Below are 27,567 nucleotides of genomic sequence, written 5' to 3'. Positions count from 1 at the left end.
TAATCAAATAAATGCTCGGTACCTTGGTGAGCAGAAGTCTTGTTTCAAAAACACTTTAAAAAAATCTTAAAAAGCAATAGCCTACACACAAGACTATATAATCAGAATGCAAAATAATCTACCCAAGTATTAATATCTATGGTCAAAAAAAAAGTAATCACTGACTCAACCCCTTTCTTTAAATCAACCCCCTGAAGAAAGAAACCAAAGGCAAGATTCCGTTCAATTTATTTTCTTTTAAATAACATTTTTCCACCAACATATACTTAAAAATAAAAAAAATATTAAACCAATATTATTTTAACAACCTTTAAACAAATGGATGAAAACAAGGAAATGGATAAAACAGAATGTGGCAAAACAAGGTTTCAAATGCATCTTTCACCATTCCAGCACAAAATGCTTAAAGAAGAAGGATCAAGGGAAATGGACAGTTAAATCAAGAAAAGGGAGACTGTTGCATATCTCATTATCAATTCAAATACAATCAATAGATAAATCAAATGATGCTATCTGGTTGAATGGGGGCATAGCTTTGCAATGCAAGACCAAACTAGTTATTTAGACCATTTAGGCTCCTGAAATTATTTAATGCAGTATATGCATTTGAACACAGATGCTGCATTCTACTTAAAATTAAAATATTTTGTTTGTAAGAGTACAAGACTCTGCAGTTTGGTTTTGTTGATAAACCCTGGATTTGTCACTATGATTAGTCTCCCTATCACAGTCAGTGACAACCTGAATTATTTGTGTGCTTATGTCTTAACCATAACACTTCATTTTTTTTCTTATTACTCTGCACTTTTATTTAATAATGCGTCGTTAGAATGAGCAAATTATAATTAGTATTTACAGAGACCTCATCTTTTGCACATTTGTGTTACAGTGTAATTCCCAAGGTTTAATAGAAAACCAAACCGAAATGGGAGAATTAAAGCAGTCCCACTAAAATTAACATCTGGTTATTTACAGTATTTACATTCATTCTCCTGTATGTACATGTTTGCATACCACTTACAGTACATGGGTAAAAAAATTTTTTTTTGTGCTTAAGGTAATTGCATTGTCATCCGCTATACAGTTAATGAAGGTTTCAAAAACAAGACCTTTTCTTATTGTTGCAGACATGAATGGACTAGTTCCTCTGACTTAGGTCTAATTGTAACCTGAGCTGAACTAATCTTTAAAAAAAGAGCACAAACTTAACAGTAGTCCAGGCTTAATTTGAGATGAAGAGCCCAGCAAGTGCCAGATTCACCCTGTTGAAAAACACCCCTCCAGTAGTATCTCTATTGTACGGGAAGCGTCTAAAGCGCTAAGTGATTTTTAAAGGTTCTGTGATCCATAGAGCAAAACGAAGATCACAAAAATTAGGAAAGTATCCCAAAATGTCAAATGCCCTACTCTTCTCTACAGAATGTCACCCTCAGCTGGCAAACTGTTGGTAAAAAGCTAGCTTGACCTGCTCGATGTGATGGCACAGCTTGATGGCAGGGCCGAGCTTCAGGTCCATACACTCCTGGACAGTAGGAAGGTTCAACAGAAGCAGCGCTTGACCGTCAATTTCCTAGCAAAGGTAAATGAAAAAGAGCTGACACAGAGGTAGGATCCTAAATCATCAGTAATAAGCATGTGAGCCAGAACATGTAGTTTAATGTACGCCAATGATTTTACAATGGGGCCCAAAAGGTTTTGCAATCAAATTACTCAAACCCACAAAGCTCTGCACAAGACATGAGAAAAGAAATTGATATCCTAGCCACAAATTAAGAATTCTCACAACTTAATTTGCTGCACTAATGTGTTCCCTCATGTTATGTAAACTGTTCCCATGACTTACTAAATTGCTCCCTTGTTTTACAAGTTAAATCTGTGTATCATTCCTTCATTTGATTTTTGATTTAAAGGGTTAGTTCAACCAAAAATTTTAATTACCACATAAATCACTCACCCTCAAGTCATCCATAGAGTATATGACTATTCTTTCAGACGAATCCAGTCGGAGTTATATAAAAAATCTTTCAAGCTGTTTAATGGCACTCAGTGGGTCTTGCAGTGCATCACTCAAAAAAAAGGTGAAATAAAAAGCTCATCCCTAAAAATAATTTTACAAAGTGAATCGATGCGTTTTTGAAAGAAAAATAACCATATTTAAAATGTAATAATGAATTTAATCTAGCTTGCGCTCACTGTTGTAAACTGAAGCAGTTCCAGGTGAATGACGTATGAGGTCAGCTTTACCCATGCGCCGCTCAGAAGTGACGAACTTTGAAACACAGTGGAGAGATCAAATCAAAACAACGGTCACTAATTAGAAGTACATTATGAGGATTTGTAAAGAAGATGGTCAGAGGATTCAATATACGGCAAGAGGAGACTGGTATTCCTTTGCTAAAGTAAGGAAACTTTGCTTCCTTTGCTCCTGTTAACAAACGTTGGTTTTCTCAAGACTCACTGGCGCGTGCGCAACGCTGACCTCATACGTCATCTGCCCAGAGCTGCTTATGTGTACAACTGTTGGCGCAAGCTACATTAAAGTGATTATTATGTTTTGAATATGGATATTTTTCTTACAAAAATGCATCCATTCGCTACAGGATGCCCCTGTTCAACCCCCCCAGAGCCATGTGAGACACTTTTGTTTTTATGGACGGGCGCTTTTTATTTAATTTCCTTTGGACTGATGCATGCAACATCCGCTGAGTGCTATTAAACAGCTTGAAAGATCAAAGACAATTCATAATATAACTCCAACTGGATTCGCCTGAAAGAAGTAAAATACAACTAGGACAGGGTTAGGCAAGTTCGGTCCTAGAGAGCTTCAGTCCTGCAGAGTTCAGCTTCAAGCCTAATCAAACACACCTGTATAGGCAGATGATGTTTTTTTTCAGAGTTGGAGCTGAACACTGCAGACCAAACTTGCCTACCCCTGACCTAGGATGACTTGAGGGTGAGTAATTTATGGAATCATTTTCATTTTGGGATGAACTAACCCTTTAATATTGGAAAAAAAAACTGTTTTTCAAAATAAAATAAAAAAACTAAGATTCAGCTTGAAATGGAAATTGATTTTTACCTACAAAGTTTTACTGCAGGTATGTACTCAGAAAATCTTAAACACTTTAAAAAAGGTGCTCACAGGAGACTACTACCAGGCATGAATAGCAATGTGTCTTTCCTGATCACTTGAGACTGGATCATCACAGACAGATGTTATGGATGTATTAGAGGTGTGTGTTCAATTACTTGATCCATAAAAATGCGTGCCAGTGGAGCACAATCAGTGGTCCTGATGAAACGCACAACATCTTTGACACTCCATTCCAGTGGACTGCTGTCCAAACACAGCTTCGGAGTGACTTCAGTACGTGGTGTCTTCAGGAGAGACAGCAAAACAGTCAGTACTGCATACTTATCAAACACAAAACAGTACAAAACTTAGTTATAAAGAGAGTTATTTTCCTAAATGTTAAGCAGTTTTCAACTTTTCTGACTTCTAGGCTCCTCAAAAACAATATTCAAAGGGCCCCGTGATATTTGTGGTACTTATGATGATAGCTTTCCATTTTATTTTCACAGAAACTAGAAGTATCTATTTAAATTCATTCAAATATTAAAATATTTATAAAAATATTAATAATAATAATAATAATAATAATAATAATTCATTAAAATGAAAATAATTGCATTCCAGAAGTTTCAATAACTAAATGTTCTTCAGGGTTTACACTTTTTATTTGCAAATACTGGTCCATAAATAAAGATGACAGTGCTGCCCTACAAAGGCAAAATACCTTAACTCGCAGGAGTGTGGAACTGAGAAAAATGACTTTAAAGATTTTCATTTATACTCAGACTTGATTTTCACCCCTATTTTGAAGTTACTATACCCTGCCTTTGCATTGTCTGCAAAATGTGAGATGTCACACCAAGGCAAAAGGCAGTAACTTCCACATGATCAATATTTGGTTGCTGATCCTCATTAACAAAATCATTTTAGTAACACCTGTATAAAATCTTGTGATCATGGACAGGCTATAACATAGCTGTATAGTAATGTGACTGTATTAATCATTCTTCTGACCGTAACAACCAGACAAAAAGTTAAACAAGTGAATGGATACCATTTAGCAACAAATGTATTTTCAATGTTCACTAACATAAAAGTACGCAAGACATAGCCTAATTGCTTTTACACTGAACTGAATAAAAACAGCCTAGCCTTAAAAGATGACTTGTGGATTGATGTGAACGCCAGTAAGTAGGAATAATGCTCAGAATGCTTGTGATTAAAAATCTCAGATGACATTAATTGTCATGGATTTTATCGGGTTATGAGAAAAGGAAGGATATGGATTTAACTTCGAACTGTTACTGATTTTATTTATGATCATGCTAAGCTGTCACGACATTCGAGTCCACATGGGTGGAGCCCCAAACTGAAAGGCCGGCACCGAGTGAATAATCTGTATTATTTAAAGAAAAGAAAATACTTTAAAGGTTATTTACGATTACTTTTTGCTGCCAAGTTATCTAGACTTTGCATGTTTACAGTGCTTTGTTATATTGAGCAGTTAGATAGCAATCTATCTAATTCGTTTGTCTAATGAAGTGCTTCAGTGAGAGATGTATGAAATACACAAGTTACACTGTAGTTTAAACGTGACAGATTTTAATGGAGAGTAAAATAAAGGCAGAATACTGTATAACTCCAGGCCGGCACATTAACTTCATATTGACATACGGGTAAACAAAAGCAGAGTACTGTAACTCAATTTTATTATACATGTAATTTTATACAAGTGTTATATGGTGTTCTGCCTTGGTTTCTCCTGGGATTTTCGAAGTTACTGTTAAGACAAGCCACTATCTTATCTAAAACACAACAACAAAATTGACTTAAGATACTTATCCATGTGATAAGGAGGTCTTGAATGTCGCATAAAATATCAATAACTTATTTTCAACTAAAAAACTAAGTTGTAGCCTTTTGCCTTTGCATAGCAGAGTGGTTGAAGAAACTAATTTTTAAAATTATGTCAGCTTACATTTTGATTTTAAATTGTTTTAGCTTTTATTTTATTGAAGCATATTCAGTCTTATGTTAAATAATTTTTAGCCATTTTGCCAGCCCTTGGAAGTGTGCTGAGGCTCCTAAGTGGGCCCCTGCCCCCTGCTTAAGAATCACTGCTGTGAATGAATCTTTATTATTATATTATTGTCCAATTATTCTAGAAACCCCTGTGTTACCTTGGGTGAAGGAGGTCTGTTCTCATCATCTGAGCAGGACGGTGAGCGAGCCTTGCGCCGTCTGCGTGTGGGACGGGGGGTTTCTGGAGGGGATGGGGAGGGGGTGGGTGGCTGTGACTTCTTCTCTGAATATTCAGAGTCATCCATTAACTCATCTTGCATTTCAGAGCCTGTGTCTTCACTTAGAGAGTCATCCTCATCCAGATCTTCTTCATCACCGCTGCCCTGTGAGACCAAACAGTGACATTAGTACATCTGTAGATCCAGTTTAACGCTTCTTTTGGTTTAACTTACATATATTTCATATTAACGACCAAAATGTTCATTTTGATGCTGTGATGGTGGAACATCTGAATTCTGCTCATGCGCTGAATGACATTTACTCTGAGTGAAAATGTTTCACCAGACTGTGCATTTGACATTCTAATGACAACATTAAAAAAAGATGGAGGAAGATGGTTCTTGTTGAGCAGTTACTCTAAACATATTTGATTTGTATTTAGTGTGGTCCAAACATCTGAAAATCTGGGTTCAAGAGGTAAACTAAATGCAAAACATCTAAAATTAAGCAAAAATAATAATAATTATAAATCTGGACCATTTACTCGTGAAATCTGCAATTTAATAATTATAAATACAATAAAATCATTTTTGTACATTATATATGCTGATAATGTTTATAGTTGGAAGCATTTTTATTAAATTAGAAAAATGCAAAAAAGAAACATTTCCAGAAGAGCTCTCAGATCTTTACACCACAACGTGGCTCTTGTTACCTGAGGGGAACCTGCTGGAGTGTTGTCCACAGAGGCAGATGAACGTCTCTTTTTGTGGACGAAGAGCTGTTTCCTCCTCTTCCTCCTCCTGCCTCGTCTCTTCACACCTCCCTCTAAGTTGGAGTGTCCACCAGGAGGCCGGCCTACACGCCTGCACTTCTTCTTCCCATAGTAATATGCTATAAAACAGTTACTTTTAGTTTTACAGAGCCAACTAAATAGCATCGATGAATTTGTCCAGGTCATATTTAACCCCAAAATAAAAAAGAAATTATATTTTGCATAAAAACAAGAGATCCATATTTTCAGAAAATTTTAGTTTTTTGTTCATACTAGTGTTGTCAAAAGACCCGGTACTTCGGTACCATGTCGGGACTAAAAAAATGTGACAGTACCAGGTTTCTTATAGTACCGGTGCTACCGGTCATCCCGGTTCTTGACACATACAGCGCTATAATTTCCGCGAAGCAGAAAACACGTACGGAATCTCAAAATCCAGTCATGAAAATGAAACTTACATTTTAATATGGACAGTCACGAAATTTGTCAAAGTTAGCATAAATTAATCAAATCAAATCTCCATATGGACCAGCATCTGGAAATCTTAAGCTGCAAAAGTTGGTTAAAATATGAATCCTGCATGTTCTGCGCGACTCTGTGGGAATGAATGAATGGCAGAGACGTGCAGGTTTCCCTTATGAAACAAAAATATATTGCAGTATATTGGAAAATATCATGTAATATATTAGGCATATATTCTTATAAATATTTATTTTTTTCCAATATATTGCAATATATTGAAAGCGGCAATCATTTGTTTTTTGCAATATATTGTATAATATATGTATCATCAATATATTATTATTAATGTATTCAAATATATAAAATATTAGAAAATAAAAAGGGAAAATAATATATTACAATATATCACAATATATTTTAAGAAATATATTGGTAAATATATTTTCCTTTCGTAAGGGTTGTTAACTACATAGACTGAAGCACGTGATGCTTGCAGTAATGAGGACATTAATACATAAACAACATCACCAGAACTGCTCTGAGTCACTTCACAAGTATTTTACCGTTTCATTTGAGTAAAACCAGTGTCAATTTAAAAGTATTCATGGTAACCCGTCAAAATAAAAGTTCATTTTTACATAAAGGCATTGTGCTAGAAATATTACTATTATTTAGTAGAATGTGTGATACTGCTATTACTGTTGAAAAAATTAATAAAACTTTTTAAAGAAATAAATCATACAATTTTTCTTCCATGTTTAAGTTTTAATAGCAAATCCCCTTTATTTACCAAAAAATAATTAAAAGACAAATTAAATTTGGGTGAAACTTGTTTACCGTTTTTCATAATTATATTACTTGTAGAAAAACTTTAAACAAATAAGTAGAAAAAAACTTTATGCAAATAAAGTTTGTAGAAAAACTTTATGCAAATAAGTATAAAGAATGGCACTGGTTTTATTTTTAGTGATAAAAAGTATATATTTTTTATTAGCATATTTTTGTGTTTTGCTTTGGTACCGGCATTGGTACCGAGAACCGTGGATTTTCACTGGTATCGGTACCGAATACTGAAATTTTGGTTCCGTGACAACACTAGCTCATACATTAGAAAAAAAACATACATTAGCAAAACAATTTAAATCTACCCAGCAATGTTGAAAACAATTGGAATTATTAGATAATTAATAGACAAAAGATGCTTACTGTATTTGGTTTTGGTGAGCACAGAGCAGTTTTCTGAGCAGCGCTCCAGAACCATTCTTGGGCCGAACAGGTTGGGACAGCACTCCAGCTTAATGCAGGTTTTCCGACAGAAATCAGCCACCTGGTCTGCAGTGCGAACAATCTCTACTGTCGCTCTGTAGCTCTTCCCTTTGTACCTGTATGTGAAGCACAAAGACTGGTCAGAAAATCAAATGCAAACTAGGTTACATAATTATGTTCAAAATTCATTTATTAATTAAAGCTGCAAGCAGCGATGAACGGGCCCTCGCACCCGGGCTCACAGGCAGTAAGTGGCTTTAGTAGATCTGTGAACGGTGAGAAATATGCATTTAAACTCAGAAATATAAGTGGAATATTTCAAAGTTTATTCCATATATCTGCCAATTTTCCTGTTGTAAGCAGGTGGCGCTATCATTATAATGGAACATTGGCCTTCAGATGTGTTCAGGCCAGGACTCTTATCGAACATGTGAAGTTTGGGGAAGATTGAACATTTAATGCCTGAGTTACAACAACTTCTCTTCCGATGGCGAGACATCAAATTTTGTCATGGCGCCATGGACACACCCTTTAACAAAATCTCAAGATCTCCACAATTTAACATTGCAAAGAACTTTAGATTAGACTGACCAAAATAAAATTTGGATGTCATAAAATTTCTTGGAGTAGTTATTTGCAGTGTAAAACATTGACACTTCCTGCTGCCAGCAGGTGGCGCTATGACTATGACTGAATATGGGCATGTAGATCTGTTAAGGGCAGAAGTCTTATCTAACATGTGAAGATTGAGGCAGATTGGACATTGTATGTCTGAGTTACAGCAGCTTCCTTTTTCATGGCGAAACATCGAAATTTGTCAGGCCGCCATGGACACGCCCTTTAACGAAACCTCAAGATCTTCGCAATTAAACATCGCAAAGGGCTTAAGATTACACTGACCAAGTTTGGTGTTTATCTGAATAAATCTCTAGGAGGAGTTCGTTAAAGTACAACCCCTGAAAATGGCAAAAACTATGCCAATTTTGCAGAGAAAATTCTAAATAACCGACTTCCTGTTGGGATTCGGATTTCGTACCAAGAGACTTTTTTGTAGGTATTGGTGTGTTACATGTGTGTACCGATTTTTGTACATGTACGTGAAACATAGCTCGAGGCGCACTCCATTGAAAGTGCATATGCACTCCGTTGAAAGTGTATAGGTGGCGCTATCGAGCCATTTTGCCACACCCAATGGAATATTTGCCTTCATGTCTGTTCAGGCCAGGACCCTTATCACACATTTAAAGTTTGGGGAAGATCGGACATTTTATGCCTGAGTTATAACATATTTTATTCCCATGGCGAGACATCGAATTTCGTCGCGGCGCCATGGACACGCCTTTTAACATAATCTCAAGATCTTCACAACTAAACATCACACAGGTCTTTAGATTAGACTGACCACAAAAAAGACATTGATGTCATAACATTTCTGGAAATAGTTTGTCGCAGTGTAAAATATGTCACTTCCTGTTGCCAATAGGTGGCGCTATGACTATAACTGAATATTGGCATGTAGATTTGTTCAGGTCAAGAGTCTTATCCAACATGTGTAGTTTGGGGCAGATTGGACATTGTATGTCTGAGTTACAGCAGCTTCCTTTTTCATGGCGAAACATCGAAATTTGTCAGGCCGCCATGGACACGCCCTTTAACAAAACCTCAAGATCTTCGTAATTAAACATCGCAAAGGGCTTAAGATTACACTGACCAAGTTTGGTGTTGATCTGAATAAATCTCTAGGAGGAGTTCGTTAAAGTACAACCCCTGAAAATGGCAAAAACAGCACCAATTTTGCAGGGAAAATTCAAAATAACCGACTTCCTGTTGGGATCCGGATTTCGTACCAAGAGACTTTTTTGTAGGTATTGGAGTGTTACATGTGTGTACCAATTTTTGTACATGTACGTGAAACATAGCTCGAGGCGCACTCCGTTTAAAGTGTATACGCACTCCGTTGAAAGTGTATAGGTGGCGCTATCGAGCCATTTTGCCACACTCTATGGAATATTGGCCTTCAGATCTGTTTAGGCCAGGACCCTTATCACACATGTGAAGTTTGGGCAAGAACGGACATTTTATGCCTGAGTTATAACATCTTTTATTCCCGTGGCGAGACATTGAACTTCATCACGGCGCCATGGACACGCCTTTTAACAAAAATTCAAGATCTTCACAACTAAACATCACACAGGTCTTTAGATTAGACTGACCACAAAAAAGACATTGATGTCATAACATTTCTAGGAGTAGTTTGTCGCAGTGTAAAATATTTAATTTCCTGTTGCCAATAGGTGGCGCTATGACTATAACTGAATATTGGCATGTAGATCTGTTCAGGTCAAGAGTCTTATCCAACATTTGAAGTTTGGGGCAGATTGGACATTGTATGTCTGAGTTACAGCAACTTCCTTTTTCATGGCGAAACATCGAAATTTGTCAGGCCGCCATGGACCCGCCCTTTAACGAAACCTCAAGTCCTTCGCAATTTATTATTGCAAAGGGCTTTAGATTACACTGACCAAGTTTGGTATTGATCTGAATAAATCTCTAGGAGGAGTTCGTTAAAGTACAACCCCTGAAAATGGCAAAAACAACAGCAATTTTGAAGGGAAAATTCAAAATAACCGACTTCCTGTTTGGATCCGGATTTCGTACCAAGAGACTTTTTTGTAGGTATTGGAGTGTTACATGTGTGTACCAATTTTTGTACATGTACGTGAAACATAGCTCGAGGCGCACTCCGTTGAAAGTGTATAGGTGGCGCTATAGAGCCATTCTGCCACACCCGGTGGAATATTGGCCTGAAGATCTGTTCAGGCCAGGACTCTTATCACACATGTGAAGTTTGGGGAAGATCGGACATCTTATGCCTGAGTTATAACATCTTTTATTCGCATGGCGAGACATCGAACTTCGTCGCGGCGCCATGAACAAGCCTTTTAACGAAAACTCAAGATCTTCACAACTGAACATCGCACAGGCCTTTAGATTAGACTGACCACAAAAAAGACATTGATGTCATAAAATTTCTAGGAGTAGTTCGTCGCAGCGTAAAATATGTCACTTCCTGTTGCCAATAGGTGGCGCTATGACTATAACTGAATATGGGCATGTCAATCTGTTCAGGTTCGGAGTCTCATCAAACATGTGAAGTTTGGGGCAGATTGTTCATTGTATGTGTGAGTTATAGCAACTTCATTTTTCATGGCGAATCATCGAAATTCGCCAGGCCGCCACGGACACGCCCTTCAACGAAAAGTCAGGATCTTCGCAATTTAACATCGCAAAGGCCTTTAGATTAGGCATACCAAATTTGGTGTTGATTTGAAGAACTCTCTAGGAGGAGTTCGTTAAAATACAACACATGGAAATGACCAAAATTACACAAAATATGCTCATAATATTAAAAATAACCGACTTCCTGTTGGGTTTAGAATTTCGCTCCAAGAGTCTTTTTTGTAGGTATTGGTGTGTTACATATGTGTGCCAATTTTCGTGCATGTACGTGAAACATAGCTGGAAGGCTGTTGATTTTCTTGGTATAGGTGGCGCTGTCGAGCCATTTTGCCACACCCTCTTCTGAATCCTATATCAGACGAAAATTTTCACCAGGTTTGACGAGTGTGCAAAGTTTCATGACTTTTTGAGCATGTTAAAGCCCTCAAAAATGCGATTCATTCGGGAGAAGAAGAAGAAGAAGAAGAAGAAGAATAATAATAAATATAGCTGCGAGCAGCGATGTCGGGCTCAAGCCACCAATGCCATCGCCACCCCGGTGGCATCAGGTAAACTGTGCCCAGCGGGCACATGCATTCACAATATCCCTCTGGCAGTGAGGTTTTAAAGGATATGGCAGTTAAAGGGTTAATCCGAATCATCTAGACTTTAAAATCACATTCACAGAACAATATATATGTATAACTTTAGTAACACTTTACAATAAGATTCCATTCATAAACATTATGTTAACATGAACAATATTTATATAGCATTCATTCACGTCAGTTAATATTCCAAACTTAAACATTAAAACATTGTTTTATTGTGATTTTTTTCCAAGCACATTTTACCAATTCCTAACCATATCAATCTTAATAACTACCATTATTTTTTTATTTAATCATTTATGAGTGCTATACAATAGTCCAGGAAAGCTGGAAGAGAAAAACAGGTCAAGAAGAACTGACAAAAAGAATTGCAAAATAATTAGGAAATAATGTGAAGATTAATTTTTAGTCAATTCTGCAAGACAGACTTTCAGGAAAGGAGGTGGAATAAAAATGAGCTCCTAAATCTTAATCCCAGATTCTGGAAGATATACTCCTCAAACCATCGAACAAGAGGAGGTGGTGCTGGTCCTTCACGAGTCACTCTAATCTGTTCATAAAGCCTATATATAAAGTCTTTATATATAGTATTTCACAATACTTCATGGTATTCTAATTAAATCATTTTTTGGAATCTTAGATCTCTCAGAGCCTGACACCGAGTAATTCTGGAGACTCCAGGAAAGTGGCAGTTCTGTAAAATGTTGGCGCTGGAGACTAAATGCTCCCTGATAGTTTCACACCTAATTCACTTAACACACACACAAACACACACACACATTACCCACAGTGACAGTGGGACTGAGTGACATCAGATGTATGATAGTTTTTTAATTTTCTATCATCCATATAGTGTTGTATAGTCATGAAACTATTGTCATGAGACCAGTCATTCTGAGGAAATATGCCTCAGAATGACTTGTCTTTTATGTGTACATTTTTTTTTTAAGTGTTTAGAAGCTGCACTTTAAAAAAATAAAAATACATTTACTGGTTCCTTTTTTACTATTATTTAAAAAAATCACCACGACAAAACCCTTCAAGCTATCCAAAATTCATTCACACCTGTTCTGTAAGATTCATTCTTTAAACAGTGGTAAAAGAGGATGTGGGGCTGAACCTTCAAGAGTCACTCAAAACGTATCTGTCCATAAAGCCTATAAAGAATTATTCTTAATATACAGTTCACAATACTTCAGCTTGTTATTCTAATTAAGTGAGGGTCATTTTATCAGTAAAATACATAAAATACATATTATTTTATTTGAAAGATTTCTATAAATTATTTAAATCATACTCGTTTCTCCAATAATTATTTAAAAGTAATCCTATAGCTCCCTCAGGTGGCCATTATAGGTACTAAGAATTGCAAGCTTGATGTATAAGTTATGATAGTTTAAATTTTATGCTGGCTCTTGAAAATGATAAAGCTATGAAACTTACTGTGCTTCCTTCAAATGAGGACTTCTACTTATATAAAAAATTATGAAGAGTTAGAATGAAAAATTGTAAAGATATAGTAAAATAACTATTGTATTTTTTTATGTTACTTTAATAAATCTCTGTGGCAACACCATTTAAGCTATCCTAAACCCATTCACAATTTAACATCTCAGTATTTTGGCATAATGTTGAAAAAGGAGTATGGAGTAGTATGAGGAGGAGTATGAATTCATTTACAGGCTGATTTTATCATAAATCCACAATAAAATTTCTGAGTTCTGTATCAATCTGTGTTGTTGTTTGTTTATTTTTATCTTTTATTTTTCATAGGAAGATAACTTACTCTCCTTTTTAATAAATGTGCTTATAAACCAAGGACAAGCTATTTATAGCTGTATTTATAAACTGCTTACTACTGACTATTGATATTGGGACAAGGCTTTATAAAGCATGAACTGACTATTTACTAATGAGTGCAGTTATTATAAAGTGTTATCAATGCATTTGCTAATGTTAACAAATTAGACATTATTTTACAGTGTTATCAAATCCTTAAATGACTCATAAGCATTTGTGAAAGTTCTGCTTGCATTACAGCTTAGTATTGATCTGTGAGCTGAACAGATTTACTGTTACATCCATGAGATTATGTAAGTTAAAATAAATATAATGTCACAGGATGTCATAGGTCAGTATCAAATGAGTTTGAAATTATTATTTGCAGCACAAATAAGTTTTTTTTAGGATTTTTAAAAATCCATAAAACTGTCAGAAAAAGGTTAAGGCCTAAGCTATTTCTATGTGAGTGGCTAAATTTATTTTTGTTTTTATAATTGTAATACACAAACTATGAAATTATACAAAATGTATAAAAAGGTAAATAAATAAATACGCACACATTAAAAAAGCAGCCAAGTCGAATGAGTTTCCTTTTTTATATAGATTAAAATTGAAGACAGAAGCAAGTGGTAAATGTGGTCACTTTAATATTCAAATCCAGTGGATCCAGTTTATGTCCATGTGGCTGTTTTCGTTTATATTCGCCAAGCTATTATGTATTTTGAAATAATCTTGTCCGTTATGTGTTCGTTCGTACGACGAAAGCCAGAATCCTGCAGCTCGAGAGATATGTTATTCTGCCAGTCACGCTTTCAAATAGTTTTGCACACTTAAACTGGTCACAAACACCTGCATTTACCTCTTGTTGTGTTACAGTGGGTTTATTGTGTGCATTTGTGGTAATATTTTATTTAAAAAAGCTCTTAAACAAGAATAAATTCGTTTGTTTTGAGCTCGACACTGTACGCGCTGATCGGAGGCGGTGATTTCAGATAGGCAGCCACAAATATTTCATTTTCACACAAACAGTTCAAAAACATCTTAATTTAGCTCTTGGTGTGTTCTAATTGGTTGATAGTGTGATATCGCTGTAATAATTTATTTTTAAAAGCTTTAAAACAGGAATAAATTCGTTTTCTCTGAGCTCTTTACTCCAGACGCTCGTGATCACAGCGGTGATTCATCTCTCCTATTTCTCACATATCTCTGGCCAGAAATAATTTATCCATGAGCCCTGAACCGGTAATAATCAGATATGTTGGTTTAGCTTGTCAGTGTGAATTAAATCTAAGTATTTATTTGTATTTTTAACGGATTTAAAAGTGAAAGTAAAAGTTCGGGAATTGAACCTGTAGGGGCGCTATTTCTCTCAGACAATGGAAGTCTGAAGCACATATACTCAAACAGAGGGACAGAGTGAGATGAGATGTCTGACAGTTTTTTAATTTTCTGTTATCCATACAGTGTTGTAAAGTCGTGAAACTATGCATATTTCCTCAGAATGACTTTTTCATCTGTATGAAAAAATTATTTGACGTCTTTGGAAGCTGCAACTTAAAAATACAATAATGATTCTCTTTGTAAGGTCATTTAAAAAAATCACCACGGCAAAACCATTCAAGCTATCCAAAATCCATTCACAATTTAAGTTCCTATCAGAAATACTGATGTGTATTCAGAGTTTTGTGAAATTCTAAGTATGTTATTTGCCTCAAAATCACCTGAGAAGTATTCCAGTTTGACATGTTGCCACGGCAACAATTTTTTAGATATCAATATCCCCCTTGCAGATTTATATCGGCTGTGTTTTAACATTATTCTGATGAAGTTTGAAGCAAATCGAGTAATAATAAGATGCTGAATTCAAATCATTTTGAAAATGACACACTTCCTTCTGCCAGTTGGTGGCGCTATAACTTTGACTCCTAATAGTCACATATATGCGATCGACATCATACAACGAATAATCTGATGAAGTTTGATTAAAATCAGGAAATGTATGCGGACGATATTAGACACTTCCTGTTTCTCATTTCTCGCCATAATTTCAACGCCTCGCCACGAGCAAACCGTTCGAGATATCAAAAATCCCCTGGCAATTTTTCATCCCCAGTGTCTTGAGATCATGTTGACCGAGTTTGGCGGCAATCGAGAAAAAAACCTATGACAAGTATTTCAAATTCCAGAGCATGCGCTTTTTACATAACTCTAAATAGCTGACTTCCTGTTGGGTGGAGCCTATGACATGCAATACGCAAGTTTTTCGGCACAATGAGATCTATATGTGTACTGAGTTTCTTATGAATATGTGCAAGTATGTGTGAGCTATACATCAACATTTCTGACTGTGTTCCAGGGGGCGCCGTAGAGCCCCTGTGCCACGCCCGGGTCCCAGCCTCTGCAGGCTCCTAAAGGCCACAGATTCCAAAGTGTGCGCAAATTTTCAAGAGTTTTTGAGTATGTTAAGGACCCCAAAAGCACCCACAACTTGACGAAAAATTTGAATACTAAACCCTAAATAGCCAACTTCCTGTTGGGCGGAGCCTATGATATGCAATACAAAAGTTGTTTGGATTGATGAGATTTATATGTGTACCGAGTTTCATACGTCTACGAGCAAGAATGTATGATATATGGCCCTCCATATTCCAGGGGGCGCTGTAGAGCCCCTGTGCCACGCCCGTGTATCAGTCTCTGCCCGGCCCTAATGGCCGCAGGTTCCAATCTGTGTGCCAATTTTCAAGACTTTTTAAGCACGTTAAGGGCCCCAAAAGCCCCCGAGACGTTGGAAAAAAATAATAATAATAATAATAATAATAATAATAATAATAATAATAATAATAAAAAATAATCCTAAGGAAAACAATAGGCCTCTCGCCCTTTGGGCTTGAGCCCTAATTAAAGCTGCAAGCAGCGATGAACGGGCCCTCGCACCCGGGCTCACCAGCAGCGAGTGGCTTTAGTTAATAGGTGAACGGTGAGAAATATGCGTTTAAACTCATAAATATAAGTAGAATATATCAATGTTTATTCCATATATGTGCCAATCTTCCTGTTGCCAGCAGGTGGCGATATCATTATAATGGAATATTGGCCTTCAGATGTGTTCAGGGCAGGACTTTTATCGAACATGTGAGGTTTGGGGAGGATTGGACATTTTATGCCTGAGTTACAACAACATCCTATTTCATGGCGAAACATCGAAATTTGTCAGGCCGCCATGGACACGCCTTTTAACGAAACCTCAAGATCTTCGCAATTTAAGATCGCAAAAGGCTTTAGATTACACTGACCAAGTTTGGTGTTGATCTGAATAAATATCTAGGAGGAGTTTGTTAAAGTACAACCCCTGAAAATGGCCAAAACAACACTAATTTTGCAGAGAAAATTCGAAATAACTGACTTCCTGTTGGGATTCGGATTTCGTACCAAGAGACTTTTTTGTAGATATTGGTGTGTTACATGTGTGTACCGATTTTTTGTACATGTACGTGAAACATAGCTCGAGGCGCACTCCGTTTAAAGTGTATACGCACTCCGTTTAAAGTGTATAGGTGGCGCTATCGAGCCATTTTGCCACACCCGGTGGAATATTGGCCTGCAGATTTGTTCAGGCCAGGACTCTTATCACACATGTGAAGTTTGGGGAAGATCGGACATTTTATGCCTGAGTTATAACATCTTTTATTCCCATGGCGAGACATCGAACTTCATCACGGCGCCATGGACACGCCTTTTAACAAAAACTCAAGATCTTCACAACTAAACATCACACAGGTCTTTAGATTAGACTGACCATAAAAAAGACATTGATGTCATAAAATTTCTAGAAATAGTCTCTCACCGTGGAAAATATGTCACTTCCTGTTGCCAATAGGTGGCACTATGACTATTACTGAATATTGGCATGTAAATCTGTTCAGGTCAAGAGTCTTATCCAACATGTGAAGTTTGGGGCAGATTGGACATTGTATGTCTGAGTTACAGCAACTTCCTTTTTCATGGCGAAACATCGAAATTTGTCAGGCCGCCATGGACCCGCCCTTTAACGAAACCTCAAGTCCTTCGCAATTTATTATCGCAAAGGGCTTTAGATTACACTGACCAAGTTTGGTGTTGATCTGAATAAATCTCTAGGAGGAGTTCGTTAAAGTACAACCCCTGAAAATGGCAAAAACAACGCCAATTTTGCAGAGAAAATTCAAAATAACCGACTTCCTGTTGGAATACGGATTTCGTACCAAGAGACTTTTTTGTAGGTATTGGTGTGTTACATGTGTATACCGTTTTTTGTACATGTACGTGAAACATAGCTCGAGGCGCACTCTGTTGAAAGTGTATAGGTGGCGCTATCGAGCCATTTTGCCACAACTGATGGAATTTTGGCCTTCAGATGTGTTCAGGCCAGGACTCTTATCACACATGTGAAGTTTGGGGAAGATCAGACATTTTATGCCTGAGTTATAACAACTTTTATTCCCATGGCGAGACATCGAACTTCGTGACGGCGCCATGGACACGCCTTTTTACGAAAACTCAAGATCTTCACAATTTAACATCGCACAGGCCTTTAGATTAGACTGACCACAAAAAAAATTAATGTCATAAAATTTCTAGGAGTAGTTCATCGCAGTTTAAAATATGTTACTTCCTGTTGCCAATAGGTGGCGCTATGACTATAACTGAATATGGGCATGTCAATCTGTTCATGTTAGGAGACTCATCAAACATGTGAAGTATGGGGGAGATTGGTCATTGTATGTCTGAGTTATAGCAACTTCCTGTTTCATGGCGAATCATCGAAATTCGCCAGGCCGCCACGGACACGCCTATTAACGAAAACTCAAAAGCTTCGCAATTTAACATCGCAAAGGCCTTCAGATTAGGCATACCAAATTTGGTGTTGATCTGAATGAATCTCTAGGAGGAGTTCGTTAAAATACAACGCATGGAAATGACAAAAATGACACAAAATTTGCTCATAATATTAGTAATAACCGACTTCCTGTTGGGTTTTGGATTTTGCTCCAAGAGACTTTTTTGTAGGTATTGGAGAGTTACATGTGTATACCGATTTTCATACATGTACATGAAACGTAGCTCGAGGCGCACACCGTTGAACGTGTATAGGTGGCGCTGTTGAGCCATTTTGCCACACCCACTTCTGAAACCCATATCAGACGTAAATTTTCGCCAGTTCTGAGGTGTGTGCAAAGTTTCATGACTTTTCGAGCATGTTTAGGCCCTCAAAAATGCGATTCATTTTGGAGAAGAAGAATAATAATAATAATTAAAGCTGCAAGCAGCGATGAACGGGCCCTCGCACCCGGGCTCACCGCCATCGTGTGGCTTTAGTAAAAAGGTGAACGTTGAGAAATATGCATTTAATGTCCTAAATATAAGTGGAATATATCAAAGTATATCCCATATATGTGCCAATCTTACCGTTGCCAGCAGGTGGCGCTATCATTATAATGGAATATTGGCCTTCAGAGGTGTTCAGGCCAGGACTCTTATCAAACATGTGAAGTTTGGGGAAGATTGAACATTTTATGCTTGAGTTACAACAACTTCTCTTGCTGTGGCAAGACATCAAATTTTGTCATGGCGCCATGGAAACGCCCTTTAACAAAAACTCAAGATCTCCAAAAGTTAACATTGCACAGGCCTTTAGATTAGACTGACCACAAAATATATGTTAATCTCAAAATAATTATAGGAGTAGTTTGTTGCAGCGTAAAACATGTCACTTCCTGTTGCCAATAGGTGGCGCTATGACTATAACTGAATGTGGGCATGTAGATCTGTTAAGGGCAGAAGTTTTATCTAACATGTGAAGTTTGGGGCAGATTGGACATTGTATGTCTGAGTTACAGCAACTTCCTTTTTCATGGCGAAACATCGAAATTTGTCAGGCCACCATGGACACGCCCTTTAACGAAATCTAAAGATCTTCGCAATTTAACATCGCAAAGGGCTTAAGATTACACTGACCAAGTTTGTTGTTGATTTGAATAAATCTCTAGGAGGAGTTCGTTAAAGTACAACCCCTGAAAATGGCAAAAACAACGCCAATTTTGCAGAGAAAATTCTAAATAACCGACTTCCTGTTGGGAATCGGATTTTGTGCCAAGAGACTTTTTTGTAGGTATTGCTGTGTTACATGTGTATACCGATTTTTGTACATGTACGTGAAACATAGCTCGAGGCGCACTCTGTTGAAAGTGTATAGGTGGCGCTATCGAGCCATTTTGCCACACCTGATGGAATTTTGGCCTTCAGATGTGTTCAGGCCAGGACTCTTATCACACATGTGCAGTTTGGGGAAGATCGGACATTTTATGCCTGAGTTATAACATCTTTTATTCCCATGGCGAGACATCGAACTTCGTGACGGCGCCATGGACACGCCTTTTAACGAAAACTCAAGATCTTCACAACTTAACATCGCACAGGCCTTTAGATTAGACTAACCACAAAAAATACATTGATGTCATACAATTTCTAGGAGTAGTTCTTCGCAGCATAAAATATGACACTTCCTGTTGCCAATAGGTGGCGCTATGACTATAACTGCATATGGGCATGTCAATCTATTCTGATCCAGAGTCTTATCAAACATGTGAAGTTTGAGGCGGATTGGACATTGTATGTCTGAGTTATAGCAACTTCATTTTTCATGGCGAGTCATCGAAATTCGCCAGGCCGCCACGGACACGCCCTTCAACGAAAACTCAAAATCTTCGCAATTTAACATCGCAAAGGCCTTTAGATTAGGCATACCAAATTTGGAGTTGATTTGAAGAAATCTCTAGGAGGAGTTCGTTAAAATACAATGCATGGAAATGGCAAAAATGACACAAAATTTGCTAATAATATTAAAAATAACCGACTTCCTGTTGGGTTTAGAATTTTGCTCCAAGAGTCTTTTTTGTAGGTATTGATGTGTTATATGTGTGTACCGATTTTCATACATGTACGTGAAATGTAGCTCGAGGCGCACACCGCTGAACGTGCATAGGTGGCGCTGTCGAGCCATTTTACCACGCCCACTTCTGAAACCCATATCAGGCGTAAATTTTCGCCAGTTCGGAGGCGTGTGCAAAATTTGGTGACTTTTTGAGCATGTTTAGGCCCTCAAAAATGCGATTCATTTTGGAGAAGCGGAATAATAATAATAATAAACGGAGCAATTCCAATAGGGTCCTCACACCATCGGTGCTCGGGCCCTAATAATAATAATAATTAAAGCTGCAAGCAGCGATGAACGGGCCCTCGCACCCGGGCTCACCGCCATCGTGTTGCTTTAGTAAAAAGGTGAACGTTGAGAAATATGCATTTAATGTCCTAAATATAAGTGGAATATATCATAGTATATCCCATATATGTGCCAATCTTACCGTTGCCAGCAGGTGGCGCTATCATTATAATGGAATATTGGCCTTCAGATGTGTTCAGGCCAGGACTCTTATCAAACATTTGAAGTTTGGGGAAGATTGAACATTTTATGCTTGAGTTACAACAACTTCTCTTGCTGTGGCAAGACATCAAATTTTGTCATGGCGCCATGGAAACGCCCTTTAACAAAAACTCAAGATCTCCAAAAGTTAACATTGCACAGGCCTTTAGATTAGACTGACCACAAAATATATGTTAATCTTAAAAAAATTATAGGAGTAGTTTGTCGCAGCGTAAAACATGTCACTTCCTGTTGCCAATAGGTGGCGCTATGACTATAACTGAATGTGGGCATGTAGATCTGTTAAGGGCAGAAGTCTTATCTAACATGTGAAGTTTGGGGCAGATTGGACATTGTATGTCTGAGTTACAGCAACTTCCTTTTTCATGGCGAAACATCGAAATTTGTCAGGCCACCATGGACACGCCCTTTAAAGAAATCTAAAGATCTTCGCAATTTAACATCGCAAAGGGCTTAAGATTACACTGACCAGGTTTGGTGTTGATCTGAATAAATCTCTAGGAGGAGTTCGTTAAAGTACAACCCCTGAAAATGGCAAAAACAACGCCAATTTTGCAGAGAAAATTCTAAAAAACCGACTTCCTGTTGGGATTCGGATTTCGTACCAAGAGACTTTTTTGTAGGTATTGGTGTGTTACATGTGTATACCGATGTTTGTACATGTACGTAAAACATAGCTCGAGGCGCACTCTGTTGAAAGTGTATAGGTGGCGCTATCGAGCCATTTTGCCACACCTGATGGAATTTTGGCCTTCAGATGTGTTCAGGCCAGGACTCTTATCACACATGTGAAGTTTGGGGAAGATCGGACATTTTATGCCTGAGTTATAACATCTTTTATTCCCATGGCGAGACATCGAACTTCGTGACGGCGCCATGGACACGCCTTTTAACGAAAACTCAAGATCTTCAAAACTTAACATCGCACAGGCCTTTAGATTAGACTGACCACAAAAAATACATTGATGTCATAAAATTTCTAGGAGTAGTTCATCGCAGTGTAAAATATGTCACTTCCTGTTGCCAATAGGTGGCGCTATGACTATAACTGAATATGGGCATGTCAATCTGTTCAGGTCAGGAGACTCATCAAACATGTGAAGTTTGGGGCAGATTGGTCATTGTATGTCTGAGTTATAGCAACTTCCTGTTTCATGGCGAATCATCGAAATTCGCCAGGCCGCCACGGACACGCCCATTAACGAAAACTCAAAAGCTTCGCAATTTAACATCGCAAAGGCCTTTAGATTAGGCATACCAAATTTGGTGTTGATCTGAATGAATCTCTAGGAGGAGTTCGTTAAAATACAACGCATGGAAATGACAAAAATGACACAAAATTTGCTCATAATATTAGTAATAACCGACTTCCTGTTGGGTTTCGGATTTTGCTCCAAGAGACTTTTTTGTAGGTATTGGAGAGTTACATGTGTATACCGAGTTTCATACACGTACATGAAACGTAGCTCGAGGCGCACACCGTTGAACGTGTATAGGTGGCGCTGTTGAGCCATTTTGCCACACCCACTTCTGAAACCCATATCAGACGTAAATTTTCGCCAGTTCTGAGGTGTGCGCAAAGTTTCATGACTTTTTGAGCATGTTTAGGCCCTCAAAAATGCGATTCATTTTGGAGAAGAAGAATAATAATAATAATAATAATAATAATAATAATAATAATAATAATAATAATAAACGGAGCAATTCCAAGAGGGTCCTCACACCATCGGTGCTCGGGCCCTAATAATAATAATAATAATAATAAACGGAGCAATTCCAAGAGGGTCCTCACACCATCGGTGCTCGGGCCCTAATTAAAGCTGCAAGCAGCGATGAACGGGCCCTCGCACCCGGGCTCACCGCCATCGTGTGGCTTCAGTAAAAAGGTGAACGTTGAGAAATATGCATTTAAACTCATAAATATAAGTGCAATATATCAAAGTTTATTCCATATGTGTGCCAATCTTCCTGTTGCCAGCAGGTGGCGCTATCGTTATAATGGAATATTGGCCTTCAGATGTGTTCAAGCCAGGACCCTTATCACACATGTGAAGTTTGGGCAAGATCGGACATTTTATGCCTGAGTTATAACATCTTTTATTCCCATGGCGAGACATCGAACTTCGTCATGGCGACATGGACATGCCTTTTAACAAAAATTCAAGATCTTCACAACTAAACATCACACAGGTCTTTAGATTAGACTGACCACAAAAAAGACATTGATGTCATAAAATTTCTAGGAGTAGTTTGTCACAGTGTAAAATATGTCACTTCCAGTTGCCAATAGGTGGCGCTATGACTATAACTGAATATTGGCATGTAGATCTGTTCAGGTGAAGAGTCTTAACAAAAATGTGAAGTTTGGGGCGGATTGGACATTGTATGTGTGAGTTATAGCACCATCATTTTTCACGGCGAATCATCGAAATTTGTCAGGCCGCCATGGACACGCCCTTTAACAAAACCTCAATTCCTTCGCAATTTAAAATGGCAAAGGGCTTTAGATTACACTGACCAAGTTTGGTGTTGATCTGAATAAATCTCTAGGAGGAGTTCGTTAAAATACAACCCCTGAAAATGACAAAAACAACACCAATTTTGCAGGGAAAATTAAAAATAACCGACTTCCTGTTGGGATTCGGATTTCGTACCAAGAGACTTTTTTGTAGCTATTGGTGTGTTACATATGTTTACCGATTTTCGTACATGTATATGACATGTAGCTCGAGGCGCACTCCATTGAAAATGTATAGGTGGCGCTATCGAGCCATTTTGCCACACCCAATGGAATATTAGCCTCCAGATGTGTTCAGGTCAGTACTCTTATCAAACATTTGAAGTTTGGGCAAGATCTGATATTTTATGACTGAGTTACAGCAACTTCTACTCCCATGGCGAGACATCGAACTTTGACATGGCGCCATGGACACGCCCTTTAACGAAAACTCAAGATCTTCTCAATTTAACATCGTACAGGCCTTTAGATTAGACTGACGACAAAAAAGACATTGATGTCAAAAATTTCTAGGAGTAGTTTGTCGCAGCGTAAAATATGTCACTTCCTGTTGCCAATAGGTGGCGCTATGACTATAACTGAATATGGTCATGTCAAACTGTTCAGGACAGGAGTCTCATCAAACATGTGAAGTTTGGGGCAGATTGGTCATTGTATGTCTGAGTTATAGCAACTTCCTGTTTCATGGCGAATCATCGAAATTCGCCAGGCCGCCACACACAGGCCCTTTAACGAAAACTCAAAAGCTTCGCAATTTAACATCGCAAAGGCCTTTAGATTAGGCATACCAAATTTGGTGTTGATCTGAATTAATCTCTAGGAGGAGTTCGTTAAAATACAACGCATGGAAATGACAAAAATGACACAAAATTTGCTCATAATATTAGAAATAACCGACTTCCTGTTGGGTTTCGGATTTTGCTCCAAGAGACTTTTTTGTAGGTATTGGAGAGTTACATGTGTATACCGATTTTCATACATGTACATGAAACGTAGCTCGAGGCGCACACCGTTGAATGTGTATAGGTGGCGCTGTTGAGCCATTTTGCCACACCCACTTCTGAAACCCATATCAGACGTAAATTTTCGCCAGTTCTGAGGTGTGTGCAAAGTTTCATGACTTTTCGAGCATGTTTAGGCCCTCAAAAATGCGATTCATCTTAGAGAAGAAGAATAATAATAATAATAATAATAATTAAAGCTGCAAGCAGCGATGAACGGGCCCTCGCACCCGGGCTCACCGCCATCGTGTGGCTTTAGTAAAAAGGTGAACGTTGAGAAATATGCATTTAATGTCCTAAATATAAGTGGAATATATCAAAGTATATCCCATATATGTGCCAATCTTATCGTTGCCAGCAGGTGGCGCTATCATTATAATGGAATATTGGCCTTCAGATGTGTTCAGGCCAGGACTCTTATCAAACGTGAAGTTTGGGGAAGACTGAACATTTTATACTTGAGTTACAACAACTTCTCTTGCTGTGGCAAGACATCAAATTTTGTCATGGCGCCATGGAAACGCCCTTTAACAAAAACTCAAGATCTCCAAAAGTTAACATTGCACAGGCATTTAGATTAGACTGACCACAAAATATATGTTAATCTCAAAAAAATAATAGGAGTAGTTTGTCGCAGCGTAAAACATGTCACTTCCTGTTGCCAATAGGTGGCGCTATGACTATAACTGAATGTGGGCATGTAAAACTGTTAAGGGCAGAAGTTTTATCTAACATGTGAAGTTTGGGGCAGATTGGACATTGTATGTCTGAGTTACAGCAACTTCCTTTTTCATGGCGAAACATCGAAATTTGTCAGGCCACCATGGACACGCCCTTTAACGAAATCTAAAGATCTTCGCAATTTAACATCGCAAAGGGCTTAAGATTACACTGACCAGGTTTGGTGTTGATCTGAATAAATCTCTAGGATGAGTTTGTTAAAGTACAACCCCTGAAAATGGCAAAAACAACGCCAGTTTTGCAGAGAAAATTCTAAATAACCGACTTCCTGTTGAGATTCGGATTTCGTACCAAGAGACTTTTTTGTAGGTATTGGTGTGTTACATGTGTATACCGATTTTTGTACATGTACGTGAAACATAGCTCGAGGCGCACTCTGTTGAAAGTGTATAGGTGGCGCTATCGAGCCATTTTGCCACAACTGATGGAATTTTGGCCTTCAGATGTGTTCAGGCCAGGACTCTTATCACACATGTGAAGTTTGGGGAAGATCGGACATTTTATGCCTGAGTTATAACATCTTTTATTCCCATGGCGAGACATCGAACTTCGTGACAGCGCCATGGACACGCCTTTTAACGAAAACTCAAGATCTTCACAACTTAACATCGCACAGGCCTTTAGATTAGACTGACCACAAAAAATACATTGATGTCATAAAATTTCTAGGAGTAGTTCATCGCAGTGTAAAATATGTCACTTCCTGTTGCCAATAGGTGGCGCTATGACTATAACTGAATATGGGCATGTCAATCTGTTCAGGTCAGGAGTCTCATCAAACATGTGAAGTTTGGGGCAGATTGGTCATTGTATGTCTGAGTTATAGCAACTTCCTGTTTCATGGCGAATCATCGAAATTCGCCAGGCCACCACGGACACGCCCATTAACGAAAACTCAAAAGCTTCGCAATTTAACATCACAAAGGCCTTCAGATTAGGCATACCAAATTTGGTGTTGATCTGAATGAATCTCTAGGAGGAGTTCGTTAAAATACAACGCATGGAAATGACAAAAATGACACAAAATTTGCTCATAATATTAGTAATAACCGACTTCCTGTTGGGTTTCGGATTTTGCTCCAAGAGACTTTTTTGTAGGTATTGGAGAGTTACATGTGTATACCGATTTTCATACATGTACATGAAACGTAGCTCGAGGCGCACACCGTTGAACGTGTATAGGTGGCGCTGTTGAGCCATTTTGCCACACCCACTTCTGAAACCCATATCAGACGTAAATTTTCGCCAGTTCTGAGGTGTGTGCAAAGTTTCATGACTTTTCGAGCATGTTTAGGCCCTCAAAAATGCGATTCATTTTGGAGAAGAAGAATAATAATAATAAATATAGCTGCAAGCAGCGATGGCGGGCTCAAGCCACCAGTGCCATCGCCACCCCGGTGGCATCAGGTAAACTGTGCCCAGCGGGCACATGCATTCACAATATCCCTCTGGCAGTGAGGTTTTAAAGGATATGGCAGTTAAAGGGTTAATCCGAATCATCTAGACTTTAAAATCACATTCACAGAACAATATATATATATATATATAACTTTAGTAACACTTTACAATAAGATTCCATTCATAAACATTATGTTAACATGAACAATATTTATATAGCATTCATTCATGTCAGTTAATATTCCAAACTTAAACATTAAAACATTGTTTTATTGTGATTTTTTTCCAAGCATTTTTTACCAATTCCAAACCATATCAATCTTAATAACTACCATTGTTTTTTATTTAATCATTTATGAGTGCTATACAATAGTCCAGGAAAGCTGGAAGAGAAAAACAGGTCAAGAAGAACTGACAAAAAGAATTGCAAAATAATTAGGAAATAATGTGAAGATTAATTTTTTGTCAATTCTGCAAGACAGACTTTCAGGAAAGGAGGTGGAATAAAAATGAGCTCTTAAATCTTAATCCCAGATTCTGGAAGATATATTCCTCAAACCATCCAACAAGAGGAGGTGGTGCTGGTCCTTCACGAGTCACTCTAATCTGTTCATAAAGCCTATATATAAAGCCTTAATATATAGTATTTCACAATACTTCATGGTATTCTAATTAAATCATTTTTTGGGATCTTAAGTCTCTCAGAGCCGGACACCGAGTAATTCTGGAGACTCCAGGAAAGTGGCAGTTCTGTAAAATGTTGGCGCTGGAGACTAAATGCTCCCTGATAGTTTCACACCTAATTCACTTAACACACACACACACACACACACACATTAACCACAGTGACAGAGGGACAGAGTGACATCAGATGTATGATAGTTTTTTTATTTTCTATCATCCATATAGTGTTGTATAGTCATGAAACTATTGTCATGAGACCAGTCATTCTGAGGAAATATGCCTCAGAATGACTTGTCTTTTATGTGTACATTTTTTT

General features: G+C 37.8%; 1 protein-coding gene across 3 annotated transcripts in view; it reads right to left on the bottom strand.

Annotated features, from left to right (window-relative positions):
* Positions 1 to 211: 211 nt before the first annotated feature.
* LOC128022410 (scm-like with four MBT domains protein 1) overlaps positions 212 to 27,567 on the bottom strand; it is a 45,814-nt gene continuing 18,458 nt past the window's right edge. For all 3 annotated transcript variants that reach the window (XM_052609963.1, XM_052609964.1, XM_052609965.1), the window contains exons 17-21: positions 7,758 to 7,933; positions 6,030 to 6,208; positions 5,254 to 5,478; positions 3,250 to 3,378; positions 212 to 1,570 (exon numbers count right to left, since the gene is read on the bottom strand). In XM_052609963.1, coding sequence (XP_052465923.1) covers positions 1,430 to 1,570; positions 3,250 to 3,378; positions 5,254 to 5,478; positions 6,030 to 6,208; positions 7,758 to 7,933 — 850 coding nt within the window. In that variant the 3' untranslated portion in view covers positions 212 to 1,429. The remainder of the gene's footprint in view (positions 1,571 to 3,249; positions 3,379 to 5,253; positions 5,479 to 6,029; positions 6,209 to 7,757; positions 7,934 to 27,567) is intronic.

This window comes from Carassius gibelio, chromosome A11 (assembly GCF_023724105.1).
Source record: "Carassius gibelio isolate Cgi1373 ecotype wild population from Czech Republic chromosome A11, carGib1.2-hapl.c, whole genome shotgun sequence".
Classification (NCBI taxonomy): Eukaryota; Metazoa; Chordata; class Actinopteri; order Cypriniformes; family Cyprinidae; genus Carassius; species Carassius gibelio.
Note: the sequence above shows the minus strand (reverse complement) of the source record. Positions and strands in the feature narration are given on the sequence as shown.